The 20,866-nt window shown below is 42.9% G+C and overlaps 1 protein-coding gene across 1 annotated transcript in view; it reads right to left on the minus strand.

Annotated features, from left to right (window-relative positions):
• Positions 1–20,866, minus strand: part of myo10l1 (myosin X, like 1) — a gene marked incomplete at both ends in the record, with an annotated part of 63,152 nt that overhangs the window by 3,299 nt on the left and 38,987 nt on the right. The window contains 27 exons of the mRNA XM_080750648.1: positions 141–348; positions 2,658–2,806; positions 2,937–3,085; positions 3,737–3,857; positions 4,196–4,353; positions 4,674–4,868; positions 5,247–5,389; positions 5,789–5,844; positions 5,993–6,086; positions 6,203–6,298; positions 6,414–6,518; positions 7,141–7,282; positions 8,015–8,138; positions 8,426–9,055; positions 9,315–9,560; positions 10,292–10,568; positions 11,970–12,076; positions 12,405–12,522; positions 12,964–13,088; positions 13,178–13,258; positions 13,379–13,487; positions 13,790–13,872; positions 13,966–14,034; positions 14,168–14,260; positions 15,190–15,256; positions 19,966–20,066; positions 20,654–20,800. Coding sequence (XP_080606774.1) covers positions 141–348; positions 2,658–2,806; positions 2,937–3,085; positions 3,737–3,857; positions 4,196–4,353; positions 4,674–4,868; positions 5,247–5,389; positions 5,789–5,844; positions 5,993–6,086; positions 6,203–6,298; positions 6,414–6,518; positions 7,141–7,282; positions 8,015–8,138; positions 8,426–9,055; positions 9,315–9,560; positions 10,292–10,568; positions 11,970–12,076; positions 12,405–12,522; positions 12,964–13,088; positions 13,178–13,258; positions 13,379–13,487; positions 13,790–13,872; positions 13,966–14,034; positions 14,168–14,260; positions 15,190–15,256; positions 19,966–20,066; positions 20,654–20,800 — 3,993 coding nt within the window. The remainder of the gene's footprint in view (positions 1–140; positions 349–2,657; positions 2,807–2,936; positions 3,086–3,736; positions 3,858–4,195; positions 4,354–4,673; positions 4,869–5,246; positions 5,390–5,788; positions 5,845–5,992; positions 6,087–6,202; positions 6,299–6,413; positions 6,519–7,140; positions 7,283–8,014; positions 8,139–8,425; positions 9,056–9,314; positions 9,561–10,291; positions 10,569–11,969; positions 12,077–12,404; positions 12,523–12,963; positions 13,089–13,177; positions 13,259–13,378; positions 13,488–13,789; positions 13,873–13,965; positions 14,035–14,167; positions 14,261–15,189; positions 15,257–19,965; positions 20,067–20,653; positions 20,801–20,866) is intronic.

A 20,866-nucleotide genomic window follows, 5' to 3' on the forward strand; every position in this document is an offset into this window, starting at 1 on the left:
GGTGTGTTGTGTGTGTGTGTGTGTGTGTGTGTGTGTGTGTGTGTGTGTGTGTGTGTGTGTGTGTGTGTGTGTGTGTGTGTGTGTGTGCGTGCGTGTGTGTGTGTGCGTGTGTGTGTGTGTGTGTGTGTGCGTGCGTATACCTCTCCAGCTGTTGTGTGAGAATTGATTGAGATCTTGCAGGAGCCTCCTCCATGGCAGTAGACAGTGGTGCTCATCTCCTGCCTCACCAGCAGGGCGGCGATCTCCTCCTGAGAGGGGACAAAGTCACGAGTCTTGGTCTTCTTCAGGGACTCCCCAATGAAACCAGCGTAGCGCTCGATATCTGTGCCCGGGTAACGCTCACGCACCCTAAAAAAGTAAAAACACACAGAACACATTATTATACATCATTACACATTCATTTTACAGACAGGCTAGAGCAGTAATTCTCACATTCTCTAGTTGTATTTACTTGTACATGTAATAATGATGAAGATTAACCATAAATAATTTAGCTGGGTATCCCTTAGTCTCAAGTGGCAGACAATTTTCCCTCAATTTTCAAATGCTTCTGTCATACAGTCTGGAGAACGAAAGCTCTAGTAAAATATAAAGCGGATGTGAAGCCTCCTCCCCACTTCCATTTTGTCTTTAAGGTCGCGCAAATGGATCCTAATATAAATCGAAATGCCAGCTTCTGTATTCGGATTTCGGGAGGTGTAGTTCCAGACCCTCTGAAGCACCCCTCGGGGTCCCTGGACCCCATGTTAAAAACACTGTCCAAGAGGAACACCATCTATATTGTAAAAAATGCAAATGAATACATAAAAAAGTTTAAGTCTGTCTGCAGCGACTGCACAGATAGGCCTCTACAGTATATTTGTTGCGTGGTCAGCACAATATCCCAGGCAACGACGGGCAGAATGATAATGCGGCCCAAATGTGGACATGCACAAAACAGCGTAAGGTAATAGTTTATGATATGTCTGACATCACATGCCCATATGGGGATTCCCAACATCAACACAAATCGATTATTCCAAAATATGAACATATAGCAGGGGGGGGGGGGTGACTCAGCACAAGAGAGAGAGAGTTAGAGGGAGAGGAATGAGGGAGGGAGGAAGAAAGAGGGGGAGAGAGAGCCTATTTCACACAATATCCCATCCTATGCTGGGTACCGGAACCTGAACACGCTGATCAACATATCCCTTCAAGGGGCACTCCACCACTTTTCAACCTATCTTCATATAATAGGTCCTCACTAATGTTCATGATAAAATATCACAATTTTTTTCTACTCAGTTTGGGTCTCATAGGAGAGCTGTGGGTGGGATAAATCCTTCCTACCGGTGACATCATCAATGGGAAATGCAAGCTAATAGAAACTGCAGGCTTTCTATTCCTGAAAAAGTTGCAATGTTAAAGTGGAAGCCATTGTTCTCGTGATAATAAAAATCTATTTTTTTCTTTCTTCAAAAATATTATTTATTTATTTTTTGTCAAACGATGATGTCACCGGTAGGAAGGATTTGACAGCTCTCCTGTGAGACCCAGACTGAATAGAAAAAAATTGTGCTATTTTATCATGAACATTAGTGAGGACCTATTATATGAAGACAGGTTGAAAAGTGGTGAACTACTCCTTTCACAATGCGTTGTCAGCACAATAATCCTGGCAGGGCCAGGCAAGCTGATAGCTTGTGTTATATCAATACACATTTGCATGTGTGTAGACAGTAGACACTTATACTGCGTTTACACTGGCAGCTATTAAAGATGCAAAGCTACAAAGTGGCACAGCATATCTGTTGCTGAGTCACTGTCAAACATGTCCGTTGACGTCAAGCATACGTCCGTTGAGCGAGAAAAAAATAAAGGAAAATATAAAGCCTAAGGTTGAAAAGAACACAGAGCTGGCTGACGAAATAATTATTTTTCCTCCATTACTAGCAGGAATGTTGTGAAGAGAGAAGGTGGGTGGAAATGGTGACACGACACTTGTTTTTGTAGCTGCAATTGAAGCCAGCTCAACTTGGATAGTAGCTTCGTATCTCCATGTTGCTGGCTTCCATTGAAAATGAATGGTAGCCTGTAGCTTTGCATTAGACACACAAGCACACATGCATATACTGCAGTGGTTCTCAAATGGGGGTACAGTACGTGTACCCCAAGGGGTACAGAGATGTACTACAGGGGTTACTTGAGAGAAAGTGGAAAATGGAAAAACATGACACAGTTTAGAGAAAATGTGCTCAGGATGCTCACATTTCAAGTATTTCACTCCTTTTTCCTATTTGGAATGTTATATTCTTCACTATATTCTTCAAAAGGTGGGTTATCAATTATCATTCATTCATAGCATCGGCTGGATACCTCATATATGTCCAAAACAGCTGCTTTTCAGTGTTCAAATTCAAAAGTACACAAATTCAACTAGCTACTTTTGAATGATTGTATTATTATTACCCTTATTATTATTATAGTATGGCAAAGTAGGGTATTAAGCTACCCAAAATATGGAGATATGAGGTTTCTGCCTGACAGCAATGATATGCTAGGTATAGTTTTCTAAGCAACATGTTGTAAAAGGGGGAACTTTGATCCAGGAATCAGGAAAAAGGGGTACTGAAGCCAAAAATGTTTGAGAACCACTGATATACTGTATACATACACACCTCTTCAGGTGGAAGCGCAGGTATCTGAGGATGGCTCGGCTAGGAAGAAAAGTGCAGCTCATGCAGGTGAGCAGGTGCCAGTGCGCCCGATTGGCTGGGCTGTTAGGCTGAGGCACATGATTGGTCTGCTTGATCACCTGACAGTACACCTGGAAAAAAAAGCAAATCCAGCTTTTGATTGCATGTGTCTTTTGTTTTTTTGATTCAGATTTCTTCTTTGTTTTATGTTTATTACTGTGTATGGCTTGCATTTCTTTGTACAGTTTGTGAGTAACATACCTCATCCCTGAGAGGGCGCAGGTCCTGGCAGGTCTGCAGGATGCCCTGAATGATGGGCACCGTGTCTGCCAGGGTCTCCATCTCCTGCAGGGAGTTGAACACCCGCACTGCCTCATCCTGTAGACTGGCATAACCCTGCTTTCTTTGAACTGCACACACACACACGCACACGCACGCGCACGCGCACGCGCACGCGCACACGCACACGCACACGCACACGCACACACACACACACACACACACACACACACACACACACACACACACAATATAAAGAGAGGCAGAACGATACAGTATAAGATGAAAGCTCTTCTCCCAAAAGAGAGATGTTTGCCCATTTCTTTCACCCAAACTAGTGAAATTAGCAGATCTACAAGCGCAAAACGCATTGCGCACAATGCATTGCTTCACACCTCATTGCGAGCTTGTAGATCGGCTATTTTCACTACTTCTACATTATTTTTTTTATTTATGGAATTTCTTACATTTGTTTGTAAGAAACGTTTCTTATTGTAATTATGAGTATCCAATCGTATTGATTGTATTACCAGTACCACTGTAAATGAATTCTGCAAGGAAGATAGTTAACCAAATGTAATTTATTCCATGGCGAACTTTTGGTGAAAATAACAGATCTATAAACTCACAACGCATCGCAATGCGATGCTTTGTGAACTTGGTGAGCTATTTTCGGCGAAGATAATAGTGTAGAGGGAAAAATGGAGGAGACTTGGGGGACTGGAAGCATATAGGGTTTAAGTGATTAGTGTGTAAATGCAGCACAGTGGAGGTTTACTTACGGCTAGAGACCTCCCCATAGGGCAGTGGTAGTAGAGGGGAGTGCAGAGGGTGCTGAGTGTATCTGAGTATGGGGTTCCTCCGGTACATTTGATCCACAACATCTGGATTCACACTGTTCTCCTGAGAACACACAACCAAACAAGAAGTCAGATTCAAGTAATGAATGGAAATATTGGGACCGATTCATCAATCTGGTCGTAAATATAGTGTAAATAAAGTGTAAATAAAGTGACTAAATTTGGCTTATATTTCTGTTTTATCTTCAAAATCCCAGACAAAAAAACATTGCTGAATCTGACCCCTAACTTGGGAATTGTCCTAAATGCCGATCAAAATATGGGTGTAATTTGGCCGTAAAGTGCTTGATGAATCAGACCCAATGTGTGTGTCCACATGACTTAAGGACCATACCGGCTTAATGTCATTCATAGTACATTGTACATTTGTTTCCGTCTTACCTTGATGTCTCTGATTAGCTGTAGAGTGGGGGTCTCTATGGGCTGCTTGCTGTCTATGACTCCCTGTACAGCAGCTGTCCACCTCATGGCCTCATTCAGCATCTTGGTATAGAGGCGGTAGGAATGCTTCCTCCCATGCACTATGATGTTCCAGTAACCTGAAACAAAAAGGGAACGCTCAATATACATCACATAATTCATGAGAATATTTAATTCAGACAATTCATGCCGCTGAGGCACATTTTTATTTCCCTTCATCTTTTCCCTTCTGATTTATTTATGGAGCATAATGATCTGTATTGAGCTGAACTCAATTCACTTAATTCAATTACTCTCAGCTGAATACACCTTTTTGCATGTTCATGTCATATGCAATTGTAAAATCAGACTCCACTTTTTATGTGCAGCCCCTATCCTCTTATGTCTAATCCCAGATTACACTTCCACTCTATCTTCTCTCTCTCTCTCTCTTTCTTACCTGTCTCTCGGTGCACACGTTCGTCTGGCTGAATGACGGAGCAGAGGGAGTTGAGGACCAGAGTTCCCATCTTGGAGGAGTTGCGCTCTGCACTCTTGTAGTAATCCAGAGAGTTGTGGGTCAGAACAAACCAGCGCTTCTTCAGCTTTAGAGACGTGCTTTTGGCATTCGTCTTCATCTCCTTTTGCAGCCAACCTATAGGAAAGAGAGGGGGTGGGGGGGAGAGTCAGATTGAGCCCAAAATGTTTTACTAAACAAAAATGCCATATCAAAAAGTGTTTAAGTTATTATTGTCATGCAATGAAGTATAAATTAGCTTTTAAAGACCAATAAATGAATGTTAACAAAATAACCACTAATATGGATAGCAGCCTTGCTAAACATATTACTTATAATTTGTATATAAGAAGGGTAACACTTAGCACAAATAAAACAACACATGCTGTATGCCTTACCACTCTATCCATTTATGTAATGCTCTCTACAACAATTCACCATTCAAAGCACTCAAAGCATGACTTCCACATGCAGTAGTAATCAATAAACTCTGAGTCGCAGTCTCGCAGGTCTCACCCCTGACAAGGAACTCCTGTCCGTCTATCTTGGCATCTCCTTTGGGCTTCTGCAGCAGACTGATCCAGTGATGCATCTCCTCTGGGGTGTCAGTGTTACAGTGGATTACGCGGTTGGCCGTGATGATCACAAAAGAGTTGGGCCTACAGGGGTTAAGTGAAGTATTTTGTTATCATGTAGTTTCTGATGGGAATACATAGTAATTCTCAAGTATTATTTTTATTTCAAGGACCAGCTGTTTGATTTGTACTAGGCCATGCACCCCCATTTGATATTATTATTATTTATTTATCTCTAGGAGGACCCCGATGTACACAGTCAATTCCTCAAGAGTACAAATTGGTCCATTTGGATCCATTTGTACACTCTCTGTCTGAGCTACAGTCCTCTAAGTGTCCATTTGGTTCCTAATTATCAATCATTTAGCTGGGAACACCCTGGAACAACCGCATGGACCCTGGATGTCCCCAGACCCATGTTGAGAACCAACCAAATACACAGTAATGACTGTATTCCCTTTTCTGCGGTAATGGGAAACTTACCGATCAGGGTTATCAGATGCACAGACAGAGTCAATCAGCCCCACATCAAGAGTGCCCTACGGGAATGAAAGAGAAAATAATAAAAAATAATTACATTTGTATTTGTTCATAGTAGATGAATTGCAATTTGTTAGCATACATTAAATTAGATATTTTGATATTTAATTAGTGTCTCTATCTAACACAAATCTCACAATGACCTACCACAGCGTTCTTTGGGTTGGCCTGTTCATGGGACATCTCAAGTAGCTGCTCGGGGGTGCACACACGCACCTTACTGAGCACATTAAACCACCCACTACAGAGAGAGAGAGAGCCATTGGATATGTCATGAGTTCAGAGAGAAATCTAAAGAATCGCCAGCAAAATAATAATCCTACTAGGTGCAAAGGACAGAGAGCGATTCCTCCACACCTGGCATCCTCTGGTGACTCAGCAAACACCTGGTATGTCCTTTCATCCGTCACTATGTTCAGAGCATTCTCCTTTTCATGGTTATCCACAACCTCCCTGTAAATATGCAAACAGTAGACAATTCTGACAAATATACCTATTGACAAAAACTATCAGAAACAGTGTATGAGGGATTGTCTGTGTGGCGTGGGACGGGAGCTGTCAATTTTACTTGGCGGCACGGATGTCAATGGTTCCCTTCAACTTCTCCTCGCTGTCGTTCTCAAAGTACATCAGCTTGCTGTCCCTCAGTACAAACCAACGCATCTTCCAGTTTCTGCAGTAGGATGAGAAGAAATGCATAATGCATGATCCAAGGAGATACCGGTAGCAGTAAAAATATATATTAAAGCCAACCTACCGGTACAAGGACCATAGATTTCTTGCCATTATCAGAGATTTGCCATAATATTGGGTGGCTTACAACATTTTAATGCCAGGTTAAATGTTCATTTATTTATTTATTGGGTTTCTGCTACACTGGACTCTCATAACCCAGTGATGTGAGTTCATAGTCTAATATGCAAACATTTCTATGAAATTCTATGAAAAACAAAAGGAAGTAAGAATATAGTTGCACATGGCAAAGTGGGTTTGTAGATGGTGAGAAAAGAGTTTAATGTTATAATGTTCAACATGGTTAAACATCAAAACTTTGAGATGAGACAGTCTATACAGAGCAATTAAATGAAGTACTAGTAATGTGAATTTATAGAGATTTTCCTCAGCTCTTACTGTAAAATGGCACAAATGCAGTAGGCTGATAAGAGTCACCTTCTCAATTGAATTGATGAATCGCCGAGAGGCAATTCCTGTGGCGTAACCCCTTTTGATACAGAGTAATTGTATTTTATTCCAGCAGTATTAGCATGCAGGCTAAATTCAGAAACAGCAACAACAACCTCCGTGAAAGAGTGGACAGGCCTCCTCCCTTTTTATAAAGCCAGCCTGACTTGAGAGACTCCTGTTTGGACCGGAACCACATGAAGGTCTCGTCCTTCAACACACACCAACGCCGTCGCCATGGGATCATCAGGCCAGCTGGAGAACAGGACAGGGACGGAGGAGTTAAGCATTCAGGATGGGAGAACCTATACATTCAATTTATCCCAATTTGACTTAAAGTTATACCATGTAACTTTTTTTATAAAACAAATCTTAAAATTGTCCTAACTGTTAAATCGCTAAAGTTTTAGAACCCCCACTCCGTTATTTTCAGCTTCTAAAGCCTTCTCTTTATATGTTTTCTATGATCCCTACCGGGGACCGGTTTTCGCGGAAAAATTGCGTCAAATTGCGTCATCACAATCACAGCGAGGGTTATACACTGCCGGCCAATCACAGCGCATCTTGGAGTGGGGTCGCTAGGGCGGCCATATTTGTAGTCTCCCGTGTGTCTCTATACTCGGGTGCACGGTGAAGCATGGGTGAAGGAGTGTATCTCCGGAATGGCTGAACGCACAGCAACCAGGGACCCCTCAAAAGATAGATCTCGGAGAGGTGGAGGCAGACGCGGGGGTGAGAACCGAAAAACGGCCGAAAGACGCGGACGCGACCGAGGTTTGCTATAGAGCTACTGACCACAAGTTGAGCAACTTACACAGTATAGCTTTAAATATCTTTGCTTTTTATTTAGTCATTTCATTAAGCGTCCAATGAGCTAATGAGCCAAGTGTGGGATGTACGTACAAACAGACAAAGCCAGATGTAGTGTCGATTAGCACTGCTCCAAAACATTAGTACCACAAAAACTATTAATATTAGTGCCCTCACCCTTCATGTAGAGGTAGCTGTGGAAGTATGGCGGCCCATTTCCATTGAGTATGCTCACTCTGCAATTAGTTGTCTCTTCATCAGTGTCTCCCATGCCATCATGCTCGTCATCACTGTCTGCATACTAAGATCACGCACGCGCGCGCGCACACGCACGCACGCACGCACGCACGCACACACACACACACAAACAAAGGCCACCGTCAATCATTTATCTACTACTTTATCATGTAGCAAAATACATAATCATCATATTAATGGTGATTGATATTCATTTATTTCATCATTATGTCCTATTTGACTTTCGACAGTAACTTTCAAATAATGCGACAGTGATTTTTGCATCACCGTCTGTGACCATACATATCTGCGTGCACGCGTGTGAGGATGCGTGTGAGTATGTGTCCTCACTGAGTCGGAGCTGCCTCGGTAGGACTCAATGCTGGCGTTGGTGCAGGTCGACTTCCTCGGGTGTTCGTCGTCCGCCACGGCCGCGCTGCCGCGGTTGCTCCCGGACACGGAACTGTCGTCTCCCGCCGTGACAGACCCGTCCTCGTCCTCCTGGTCGTAATCCGATTCGGTGTCGGCCGGGATGCTGTAGATAGGCTCCTCCCCATCGCCCAGGCTCTCCACCATGCTCACCTTCCTCTCGGCCTTGTCTTTGTCTTTCTTCTCACCCTCCGCTCCTTCTCCTGGAGGAGGAGGTGGAGGAGGTGGTGGTGGCGGTGGGGGCGGAGGAGGGGCAGCCGAGCCATCGTCCGGCGGAGGGAGAGGAGGAGGAGGGGGAGGAAGGCCAGGAATAGAGCCGTCCGTGGGCAGGGGAGGCGGAGGAGGTGGCATGGCGGGAACCGTTCCCTCTGCAAAGGCGGGCGGAGGAGGAGGAAGGTGGGCAAATATCTCCTGGTCAATGGGAGTGTCCGTCTCTGCCGGGGGCGGGAAGTCTGGGAGGGGGATGCACTCCTCCTCGGCGTGGAAGCCCTCGTCCACCTCCTCTTCTTTGGATCCGGCCCTGGCTGCTCTTGCTCCAGCCTGGGGTTTCACCTGGTAGATGGAAGGTGATGGCGTTTGAATCAAAACATTCTGGGTCAGAACCCGAGGGACATGGCACATGGGTTCTAAACTAGGGCATCATGTGGGTTAGAAGAACCCAGGATTAGAGAACCCTGTAAGTTAGAACCCAGGGTATTGAGGGAACTGGAGCCACACAAGAGTAACCAAAGTAGATTTTTTTTTATATCTACCGGTATACCGGTATGTATATGTAAGTATATATCCTGACAGAAAAGGTTATTTAAATTACCTCTGCAGTAGGCTTGGCCTCCAGGGCTCCCAGCGCAGGATCCATGACCCCACAGTTCAACAGGTCAACCGTGGCCTTCCTGGAGGCCTCCTTGTTCATTCGTTTGAGCTCTGCGTCCCGGCGCAGCTGGAGCTCCTGCTTAGAGGACTCGCAGAGCTGGGACACACCGTCCTCTCTCTTCTTCTGCAAGCGCTCAATCTCCCGCTCAAGCAGCAGGATCTCCTCCATCTGATGTGTATCATCATCCTGGAATGGGAGACATGGGTCAGTGTTCTGTATGAATAGTTGAATACTGAATACAGAATACAATATACAGTAGAATACAATAGCTGAAACTGAGGGTTCTGCTCTCACTTTAATATCCTACAGACTGGGGGGCATGTTTTGTTTTGTGCATTCATTTGCCTAAAAATAAACATTTTTTAACTGTGTGCCTTGAGTACATTGACACAGAACAGAACAGAACACAAATGTATAACCCCAGAATAAGGTCATTAACCTATATGAATGAGGCATCAACAATAAGGCATATTCTCCTATATGTATTTAAAAGTACTTTAGAGTATTTAAAATATTCGTATAGTTTATTCATCACATCCCCGGAGTGTAAAGGCCTTAAGAGTGTAGAATGGGACACTAGAAGTGTAAAGTAATGTAATGTAATAAAGGGAGTTTCCAATGCGACTCAAGCCTAAATCAGGCTGATCCGGTGCATCTCAGGAGCAGACACATAATAATGAAAATGTAATAGACATCGAAATGTTGTCGTTCTTGCCTTGCACCCTGTTCTATTGCTGTAAAGAAAAAGTCTCCAATCATCCGAGTTGCTCCAGTGCCTTCTCTATTAAGCTGGACGTAATGTAAATAAGGCTTTCAAAGACAACAAAAAAAGTTACTTAAATGTCCCTTCTATAAAGTAACCCTTTTGTACATCCTTTATTGACTTCATCCGCTATCTTCATAACCACAATACTTACCTCTGTTTTTACCTTTGTATCTTCTTCTCCTCCTTTCGCTCCTTCCTCCTCCCCCTCCTTTTTCTCCTTTTCTTCTAGCTTCTTCTTCTCCTCTTCAAGCCTCTTCCTCTTCTCCTCTTTGAGTTTCCGAACACGGGCACGCGCCACCTGACCTCGTCTGTGTGTCTGCAGGACCAGAGTGGCCTTGCGCTTCTTCACAAACTGCCTGCGCAGTATGTGTCTGCGGAGGTGCTTCTGCAGGGTGACAACACTGAGGCGAACTTGTTTGAAGTGCTTCCTGTGTGCAGAAATTGTACAGGAATACACATACTAAGTGAGAGCAGGATTAGGATTCATGATTGCGACCGTAGGTCGCAGTTACTTGCACTCCTATACTATCCAAACCTCCACCGGCCGTCCGTCTGTCCCTCCCTCCGTCTGTCCGTCACGTCACTCGTCACACGTCACACTTTTGCTCTGCTCATATCTACGCAACCGTTGCCCCGATCCATGCCAGATTTTGCACACACACTCCTTGCCTGCCAAACTACAACCTCCAAGGACCCCCGGAGCTCCAGGGACCCCCAAGTCCCTGGGGGACCCCCAGGTGTAAGAAATGACCAAATGTGCAAAAATGACCAAATGACCACCCCAACGGGGCTGCTCACTGGGAATTCCCGGGGACCACCGACTCCTGGTGCTCCAGAACGGATGCAAAAGTGGTGGCGCCCCCAGTGGAGGACCCCCTCCACTGCAGCTCACATAAAATGCCTTAACTCGGGCTAGGAGCGACCGGGAGAGCCGGGGCCGGTACCTATTCGGCCGCCTCGGCGGCGCGAAGACCCCACCCCTCATTTCTCACATGGCCCTCTTCTAGCGCCACCATGAGGCCGATTCTTGCAAAACACATTTTTGGACACTGCTCCTACAATTTTTGCCCTAAAATCACGCAAATCGGTACACAGTATGTCTACACTCATGTCATCAACTTGGATCTGTCCCATATAGCGCCACCTTCAGGCGGATTCTTTAAAACACATTTTTGGACACTGCTCCTACAATCTTTGCCCTAAAATCACGCAAATCACTACACAGTATGTCTACACTCATCTCATCAACAAAACATGGATCTGTCCCATTTAGCGCCACCTTCAGGCCGATTTTTTAAAACACATTTTTCGACACTGCTCCTACAGATTTTGCCCTAAAATCACACAAATCGGTACACAGTATGTCTACACTCATGTCATCAACATGGACCTGTCCCATATAGCGCCACCATCAGGCCGATTTCTTCAAACACATTTTTGGACACTGCTCCTACAGATTTTGCCCTAAAATCACACAAATCGGTACACAGTATGTCTACACTCATCTCATCAACATGGACCTGTCCCATTTAGCGCCACCTTCAGGCTGATTTTTTAAAACACATTTTTGGACACCTACAGATTTTGCCCTAAAATCACGCAAATCGCACAGTATCTCTACAGTCATGTAATCAAAACGCATCTGTCCCATCTAGCGCCACCATCAGGACTATTTTGGAAAAACACATTTTTGGTGTAATTGTGGAGATAAGCGACCTACGGTCGCTTATCTCCCGATTAGGGAGTCTTACTGGTACATACATGATTCAGCTAGCACACAACCTACACTACAGTATCCAGGATACACTCTCTATTGGAGTGTGTCTTACTTGGCAGAGAATGTTAGCAGGTGGGCTCTGATTATCATGGCTGCTTGACGGCGGATCTCGTCCCTGTCCTTCTCCAGACGATGCTCCAGAGACTCCTTCATGAACACCTACAGGGCAAAGATCAAAGTCTATCATTATGCTATCATTAGTATTGAGAATCCCTAATGGTATTTACAGATGGTTGTATTATTATTGTTTACACAAATCAATGTTTATCAGGATCAGGTAGAGAAGTCTAGCTTACTGGGTTCCAACCCTGGTCCTCAGAGACCCCTTTGTACTGTTTTTCTATCCTACTATGAAGTTGCATGCATTCGCCTGGGACCAAGGTCTACACCCAGATTAGACAGCTACAATGAAAAGGATACCTACCGGTAACCTCCTAACGTACAAGCTTTCCCCAATTACCAGTGTGTTTCAAACAAACAGTCTTACCTTGGTCTTGCCTAGCTGCCAATCTTTCTTCGTCTTATCGTATTTATACAGCAGGTCTGTGCTTTTCTTTTTATCATCTCCTGCTGTAGGAACTTTGTCTTTGAAAATGATTTTATATCTGCAAGAAATAAATATAATAATAACATAAATAAAGAGGTTTAAGAATTCTTGAATATATGTACAATGTTATTGATTAAAACACCCAAAGACAAACGACGGGTTCCCTGAGGTGTCCTCATAGTAGGGCATCATACTAGGGCTCTTAGTCGGCCAAGACTTTATTAGTTGATTAATCATTAATTATAATTATTTCCATGCACATCTCTTGTAAACTCACTAGCCAGTAGCCATTGTGAAGTCAACCAAGTTCACCTGAAATGGCTGGTCTGTGAGTGATTGTATGCAGCAAACATAATTTTACAGATTTGTTGACATGCACACACACACACACACACACACACACACACACACACACACACACACACACACACACACACACACACACACACACACACACACACACACAGATCAAAAGAAAACATGGTTTGAAGATACAAACCTAGAGAAGAAGTCTTTGAAAGTTCTACGGACAGGGAACCCAGCCCGACGAATCTTGACTGTCTCTAACATCCCAGAATACCTCAGCTGGTTCAGAACTACTTCCGGATCAAAAACATTTGGATTCTACAGGTGGAAAATAAGGCATGTCAGATGAGAATATGGAGCCAGGTTTCAAGAGAAATGGCATTGTTTTACTTTTAGATGAGACGAACCTTCTCCATGTTGGGTTTGATACAGCGAATGAAGAAAGGATTGGAGACACTCAGAGTGGCCATGAGCGAGTGGAGGGAATCCTGAGAAGAAAGGATTTAAAAAGGGAACCTTTAATCATATTTACTTCTATAATGACAGCCACAGCTTCAGCTTATGCTGATAAAAAAGAACTCTAACAAAACGTAGCATATGTCTCTCACCCTGAACTGGGAGCTGACGGTAGGTTTACGTCTGGCTGTGCCCATCTTCAATGTCTCCTCATTATTCCTGCTACCCACCTTCTCAAACAAGTCATAGATGAAGTCCAGTCTGAGGGGAGACGCATAGAAACACAGGGAATTCAAAACAATACTAGACATTGAGAACCGAAGGCCTGCTGCCTTATATTGAACACAAGTCACACTCAGAACATGAAAGCAATATCATGATTTCATCACATTTGCTTTCCGCAATGGCTTCACCTGCAAGGAGACATAAACAAGATTGCTGCCACTCAAAATTAGTGGACATTCACACATGACACCAAAATCAAATATGATGACACATTGCCTGCAAATCTTTTATATCTGAACAGGGATTTAGTAAGAAAATGTTAAGGAGAGCTGCTATACCTGCTGTCTTTGAGCATGTTGAGTATGTCATCTCTGAATGTATCTCTGTTTTTCTCCAGGATCCCTCTGACATCATACAGAACCTGACAGAGATGAGATCCATGTCAGATTGCCACAACCACTTGTTGATACTACATTACAGGCAGGTAAACATTGGTCAGATATGCATAACTCACCTCCCCAGCATAGTGCTTGATGCCAAACTGATGGTCTGCAAGTCTGGGCTTTACATAGTAAGGGTTTGTCTGAAACAGAAGAATAGCATAGATCATAAAGTGTGTGTGTGTGTGTGTGTGTGCGTGCGTGCGTGCGTGCGTGCGTGCGTGCGTGCGTGCGTGCGTGCGCGTGCGTGCGCGCGTGTGTGTGTAAAGTACTCACTGAGTGTCTGCTATGCAGCTTCTCCAACAATGTGAAGTCAGTTCCTTTGGGAAAGCGGCTTTCTTCGTTGATTAGTGCCAACATGCCTAGTTTCTAAAGCAAGAAAATACAGTAAATTATTACATAGGTAGCACAAAATCCTCACCAGTAACACCATTGCCATTAATATAATCCTCGGATGAATTTATATAAATTATATAATTATTTTGTGTTTTTCCATTGTGTTTTCCTCTGTCACTACTACAGTCATGTTCCCCCTCCGATATAAATGAAGTCAGCCACTTCTTTTCACAAGGAAGCAAGGACTTTCAAAGCGAGAGCTTAACATCATGCTATCTCCTCCAGATTCTTTCCCTGCTGAACAGCTGAACAGGTACTCCAACGAACCAGCAGGGGTCAGTAATGTACAGCAAAGGACATTTTGTGTTCTTTGTCAAGTGTTGGGTGAACATAGCCAGTAGAAGTTAGACTGAAGACTCACCACTTCAAACTCCACCTAAACCCACAGCTCTACTGTAACACTCTCCTTCCCTCAGTGACCATACATGAAGCTAGATATCATTTTTAGGTTTTAAAAACGTTTTTTTACTGATTAGGTGCGTGGTCTACCTATGTCATTGTTTTTCTAAATTGATATTCCTATGCATTGTTATATTGTTGTTGATATACTGACATATTATCTTGCTTATTATATTGATGTATTACCTGCTTATTGTAAGTCGCTTTGGATTAAAAGCGTCTGCTAAATGCCTAAATTGTAAATTGTAAGTTGGACACACTCACACTCACAATAATATTCCAAATTGGCCTCATGGTGGTTCTATATGAGGCTGCTTTGCACGTTAGCCTATATCATTTTGAATGCTTGCATACAATGACAACAGAAGGGATTAGATAGAATCCCTTCAATAGAAGAACTATTGAATAACTCAGGCTTTAGTGTTCATTTGCAAGAGACTTATGCTAACCCTACCCTAACCCTAACCGGGAGACTTGAGATTGGGAGTCTGGGAATATCATACCTTCTCTATGAGGTCCAGACACTCTGCATTGTCCATCCAGTCTATGGCATCCCACTGCACCCCCTCCCTGTGGAGACACAGACAGAGTATTATATGTAAACAAACAAATTGCGACAACATAAAGTACTTGCAACAATCTGCAACATATTATGCACTACTGCCACCTAATTATATACACCTATATTATGCAAATGTATTATTACTTTACCATGCCTATATTTCTAACTGCCAGACTGTTGCTTGCTACTTAGAGGGTCATTACATGAGGTCGATTTTTTTGTAGACGATAGTTTTTACTATTGATTCGGCCATTTTGACACACGGAGACGCGGTTTCATGACCCTAACCGATACTTTTCGGAATTCGGCTCTGAAAGTGCATTTCTGCGGTTTCGCATCAGTTTCGCAACGGTGTAATATCGGAATTCGGCCGTGAGGGAGAGTGCGATGATGTCATAGCACCCCCTCCTCTGCTCCCCTTCCCCTGCTGCATATAGTGTCAGTCTGTCAGACAAACCGAAAATGTATTATTATTATTTGTGTTGCTGTAGGCCTAATTAAAACCCAGAAAATAGCCCAGTGATCTATTAGCACAAACCTCATTTGAAAAATGTCAGGAGTAGTCTATATGAAAGCCTTTTAAAAATGTCTAATTACGCACAAGTCGTCGCACCTGGGCTGGTACCCTAGCTGGCCTGTCGGAGTTGCAACAGCTCTCCTCTCCGCAAAGTTAAATTAAACCATTAGGCTATGGTATTCCATTCTAAGCAAAGCAAACCAATGAATAATGACTATTTTGCGTTCCCCTTTTTCAACTTCTCACCAAAAAATACTGGATTAATTCTTCATGCACCGCGCCACATCACAGACGCAGCGGACTTCAGGTAATGAGTGAGTTATTGTAATATGCTGAGTCTTGCTGACAGACAGACAGACAGACAGACAGACACAGACAGACAGACAGACAGACAGACAGACAGACAGACAGACAACATATCTGTCCAGTCAGTCAGAGACTCATCACAAAAAGTTCCTCCATATATCCTCGCTCCCTCTCCTCCAGTCAAAGAAATCATGTCGCTTTTTCTCTCCAGTGCGTCTAGCCTCCTCTAAAGGCACGCATGTTGCTTCCAAAGTAGGCAATTTACTTAAAGCCATAACGGAAGGCTATGATTGTGACTTCCAGTGAAATAACAGACTGCCAGTGGCGTATGGCGTCAGTTCATTAATTTATTCCGTTAGTTTATTTTGCGACGGCGACGGCACATCATCCTCCATTGCGCCGCATCCCAGTGCAGTGCGTCAGTTCAGTAAGAGCTAAGGTATGGCAACATGACTGTTGTCTGGTCTTGCACGTGCAAGGCACGCATGCAAGACAGTCATGTTGCCAATACTTAGCAACAGGCATGATGAATTTATTTTAAGAAGTACATTTTATTATTTTCCCTTGTAATCAAGGTGGTAGACTACCATACCCATATGTGCCTCTGTAGGCTATACTCCGTTAGCTGCCTCGCATGGTGCGTTATACTTCTGTGTTGCAGATAGAAGACAGAACTCACTTAATATAGCCCATCCCCGTAGATAATGTCCAGAAATATGCTCCATAGGCTATAAATGTTCCGACCTTCATCTTCCAGGTGACTTTTGTTGGTGTTTCACTTCACCTCGCTAAAAACCTCCTTTTGCGGGACTCATTGAATATGCGAACATATGTTGTCAACTTGTAGTATAAACACAGAAAAACGAACCAACAACAAGGTGTAAACGCGACGTTTTTTGGGTAATAAATCCAAAACGAGACCGGCAGCGTTTCCAATCGTCCTGGTATAAAGACCCCCTTAACTGTGCATTTGTAGTAGTGTCTAGGTCAATAGTTCCCAAACGTGTTTCTGTAAGCCTGATTGGTTGTGTCCTGCCTGGCTTCTTGTTATTATACAGTAAATGCCTGTTTATCATGTATTCCTTCTGGCTGGAGGTATAAAACATGGTTACTACGACTAGTACTGCCTATGTTCTCCTGCATTTGGCTTCTAATTACAAATCCTGACAACAGCATTATGTAGATCAGGGGTGTCAAACTCATTTTGGGGTGAGGGCCGGATTGGATGAAAGGCGACTTGATGAGGGCCGCAACCAGTCGCGGATCGGATGGCATGCACACTCGCACACATGTTCGCTCTGTTTTTCTTCCTGTCGTCTTAGCCACTGCTATAGCTAGCAGTATAGCAGTATATAATTTTACAAATTGTGTTCATTATTAAGTAAAATAGCTACTTTCATTATTGGTATTACAGTTGCAGTTAGGTACGAGAGATGCTATTTGTTTAAAGGAGTAGTTCATCCCCAAAATGACTTTTTTTTTCTTTGATTACTCACGCCATGGAGACTTGAGTTCAATAATATATTTTTATTTTATTTGTCGCATTACTAAGACAAAAATGTGATAATAGTACACTTCCCCCCATTGATTCCGGATGGCATTTGGGTCCCCATCCAGAATCAATAGGCATGCATTTATTGTAATCAAATTTCTGTTTTAGGAATGAGTCTACATTGGCTCCATGGCATCCTTTAAGAAGTGCCAATAAGAATAAACCATTTGATAATAGAATAATTCATGATAGTCTCTGCTATAATTTGTAAATGGCTATAACAAATATTATTGATGCAGGACAATAATTATTTTTATTGTATTTTATAATAAAAAGAATAAAAGTAATGAACAATAATGGCATATTCAGAAAATATCTGAATAATAAAACTTTTACATTTTATTATTATTATATTTTTTAAGTTATTTTCTTAACATTAATTTCCATGTCTAATATGTGTAATCTTTGAGTACAGTTCGAATATTGTAGGTTCGTTCAGGTATTATTCATAGCCAGACCCCCCACCCCAATCCTAGCAATGCTGTCATCTTCAGAGAGAGAGAGAGAGCTGATCACTTAACATTAGGGATGCGAATCTCGACCACCGAGGCGATACGATACGGACCTCAATACACTGCCAGCGATACGATATAATTGCGATACATTGAAATCCTGCCGATACGATACATCGCGATCCACCCCTGTTCCCGATACGATGCGATACGATTCACGATTCACCACGATTCAAGCCCAAATCCCAAAATTTACAAAACATAGCGACTAAAAAATTATGAAATTTAAATTCAAGGCAATTTATTGTTTCACTGTAGTACTAGGCTCTGTCTAACAACCCAACATAGGCCTATAGTATTCTGGGAGAACACAAAGCTGCTGGCTATTGTAGAATTGTTTCATAACTAATCATATAGAAGGCCTATGTCATTATTAGTAGGCCTATATGTCTTCAACTGGGAGTCAGGGACCCCAATCCAGGGTTATTACAGGGGGCCTGCCAAATATTTGTGTGATACAGTAGGCTATAATGCCTAGCCTACAGCGAAGGTCCCTGCTTGATCTCTGTCTGAGCTAAGGGGTCCTTGACCTGAAAAACAATAAAGTCCCTCCCTGGTTTGTATTATTATATTATATTATATTATATTTAATCCAGGATTATGCAATTTTTATAGCCAAAATGTTTTAAAACAGATCTACAAGCTCACAGCGCGTCGCATCCACAACGCATTGTGAGTTTGTAGGTCTGCTATTTTAGGTGCGACACCCTTGTACTGCGATGTATAAATTAGGCTTCTTTCAAGTGAGAGAGTTGCTTGCATCAACAGGAAAGTTGTAGAACAGTGACAAATACTTTGTTTTAAATGCAAGCAGTAGTCCTACAACACCCAGCAACATTGTTGTTGTGTGTGTGTGACTGTGTGCAGTTAATATAGCGCAGAAGATGATCTCAATCAATTGTCCGTCGGAGATTCGCTAAGAAACGGCTGTTGATTACATATCACTCGATCAGCCTGTGCTACTCTGTGACAACAATCAGCGCAGCGGACTTGGATGATATAAAGCTAAGTACTGTACAACTAATCTTGCATCTTTTTAACCCGTGGGGCTGCTAGTTCGTCTGTGTTGCATTTCGCTGCACTGTCTGTCTCCCTTGCATGCATGCAGAGTGCGGAGTGTTGTCCGTCTGTCCGAGTCGCAGCTCGCGTTAAAGACTGGCTTTTGGGGAGGGGGTTGAACGGCTGATGATGGTGCATTCATGGCGCCTCGGAAACACAGGATATAATGAAATACTATATGGAAGAACCGATACAATCGCGGAATTTACCGATCCAGACACTCACGGTACGATCCATCACGATTTCGGCCGTCTATTGTACCGGTACACACTGAATGAACCGATTCAACCGTATCGCGGACTTTTGTATCGCGATTACGATCCGTACCGGTATATCTTCGCATCCCTACTTAACATTCCAATCAATCAACTCAATCACCGCCAGCTGGTGGGAGAAACCTAGCCTGCAGTTCTTAAAACAATCATAACTCTTGACAGGAATGGGCTAGAGACTTACTTTTTTTCCCTAAATGCTCAGAAATGTATACTCTACAAGCCTGGGGCCGGATTGAATCACCTCGCGGGCCGGATCCGGCCTGCAGGCCGTATGTTTGACATCCCTGATGTAGATCAATGGTTCCCAAACTTTTTAACCTTTAATTTATGGAACTTAGATTTTTAGTTTATTTCTTCACGAAATTACTGTTTTTAATTCATAAAAATAAAACAAAATGTAGGAAACAAAAAACAAAGGGACCCATCTGTCTGCGACCCACAAATGGGTCCCGGCCCACTGTTTGGGCAACAGTGATGTAGATGATATACAGTATACCTGTTGTACTCCAACTGCTCCAGTGAGAAGATATGCTTGTTGAAATACTCCTGGAGCTTCTCGTTGGCATAGTTGATGTTAAACTGCTCAAACCGATTCACCTGGAGGGAAAAGACACACATATCCATTATAGTACAGTACACTCAAGCAGGGGCTCCCAAACCTTTTGGCATTTCTGCCATTATTTCAATGTGTGATATGATATATTATAGGATTTAATGCAGATTTAATGCTGTGATGTTTGTCAAGGTTCATAATGTTATTGTATGTGTGTTGTTTTTGTTCTGTCCATGTATTTTGTCTTGTCTACTCTGTATACATGTAACAATTGTATCATGTATTTATGTTGGGGCCCCCCTCTAAAATGAGAGGGCACATCATCTCAAGGGGTTTAGCCAAATAAAGAAACTTGAATCATCATTATTCTCCCTGAGATTATGTTGCAAGGCAAATGTTGAGATAATAGCCCTTTGTATGAACTGAAAATAATGTTGTAATTCAAGTTTAAAATGATACAAAAAAATACAGTCTCCCACTTTGAAAACCGCTGCAGTACACAACTAGGATGCTCACCATGTACTGTACAGTTTACATGTGTGCATAGGATAGAGGGTGGCTTTGGTTGAGAGGCGGAGACCCACCACTAGTTTATCGATACATTTCTGCTCAAATATGAAAGGGTTCTGACCTCAAAGTTCTCAAAACCAAAGATGTCAAGGATGCCGATGGATTTGAAGTTTTCCTTCCCTTTGATCTTCTGATTGATCTTAAGTATGATCCAGGAGAAACACTGGGAATACAACGCCATGGCAACAGAATCTCTTGAATCCACAGCCTGATAAGGAAAAGAAAATAAGAAATTATGATGGTGTGTGTGTGTGTGTGTGTGTGTGTGTGTGTG

Source organism: Nannobrachium achirus, assembly GCF_963921795.1.
Source record: "Nannobrachium achirus genome assembly, chromosome: 20".
Taxonomy (NCBI): domain Eukaryota; kingdom Metazoa; phylum Chordata; class Actinopteri; order Myctophiformes; family Myctophidae; genus Nannobrachium; species Nannobrachium achirus.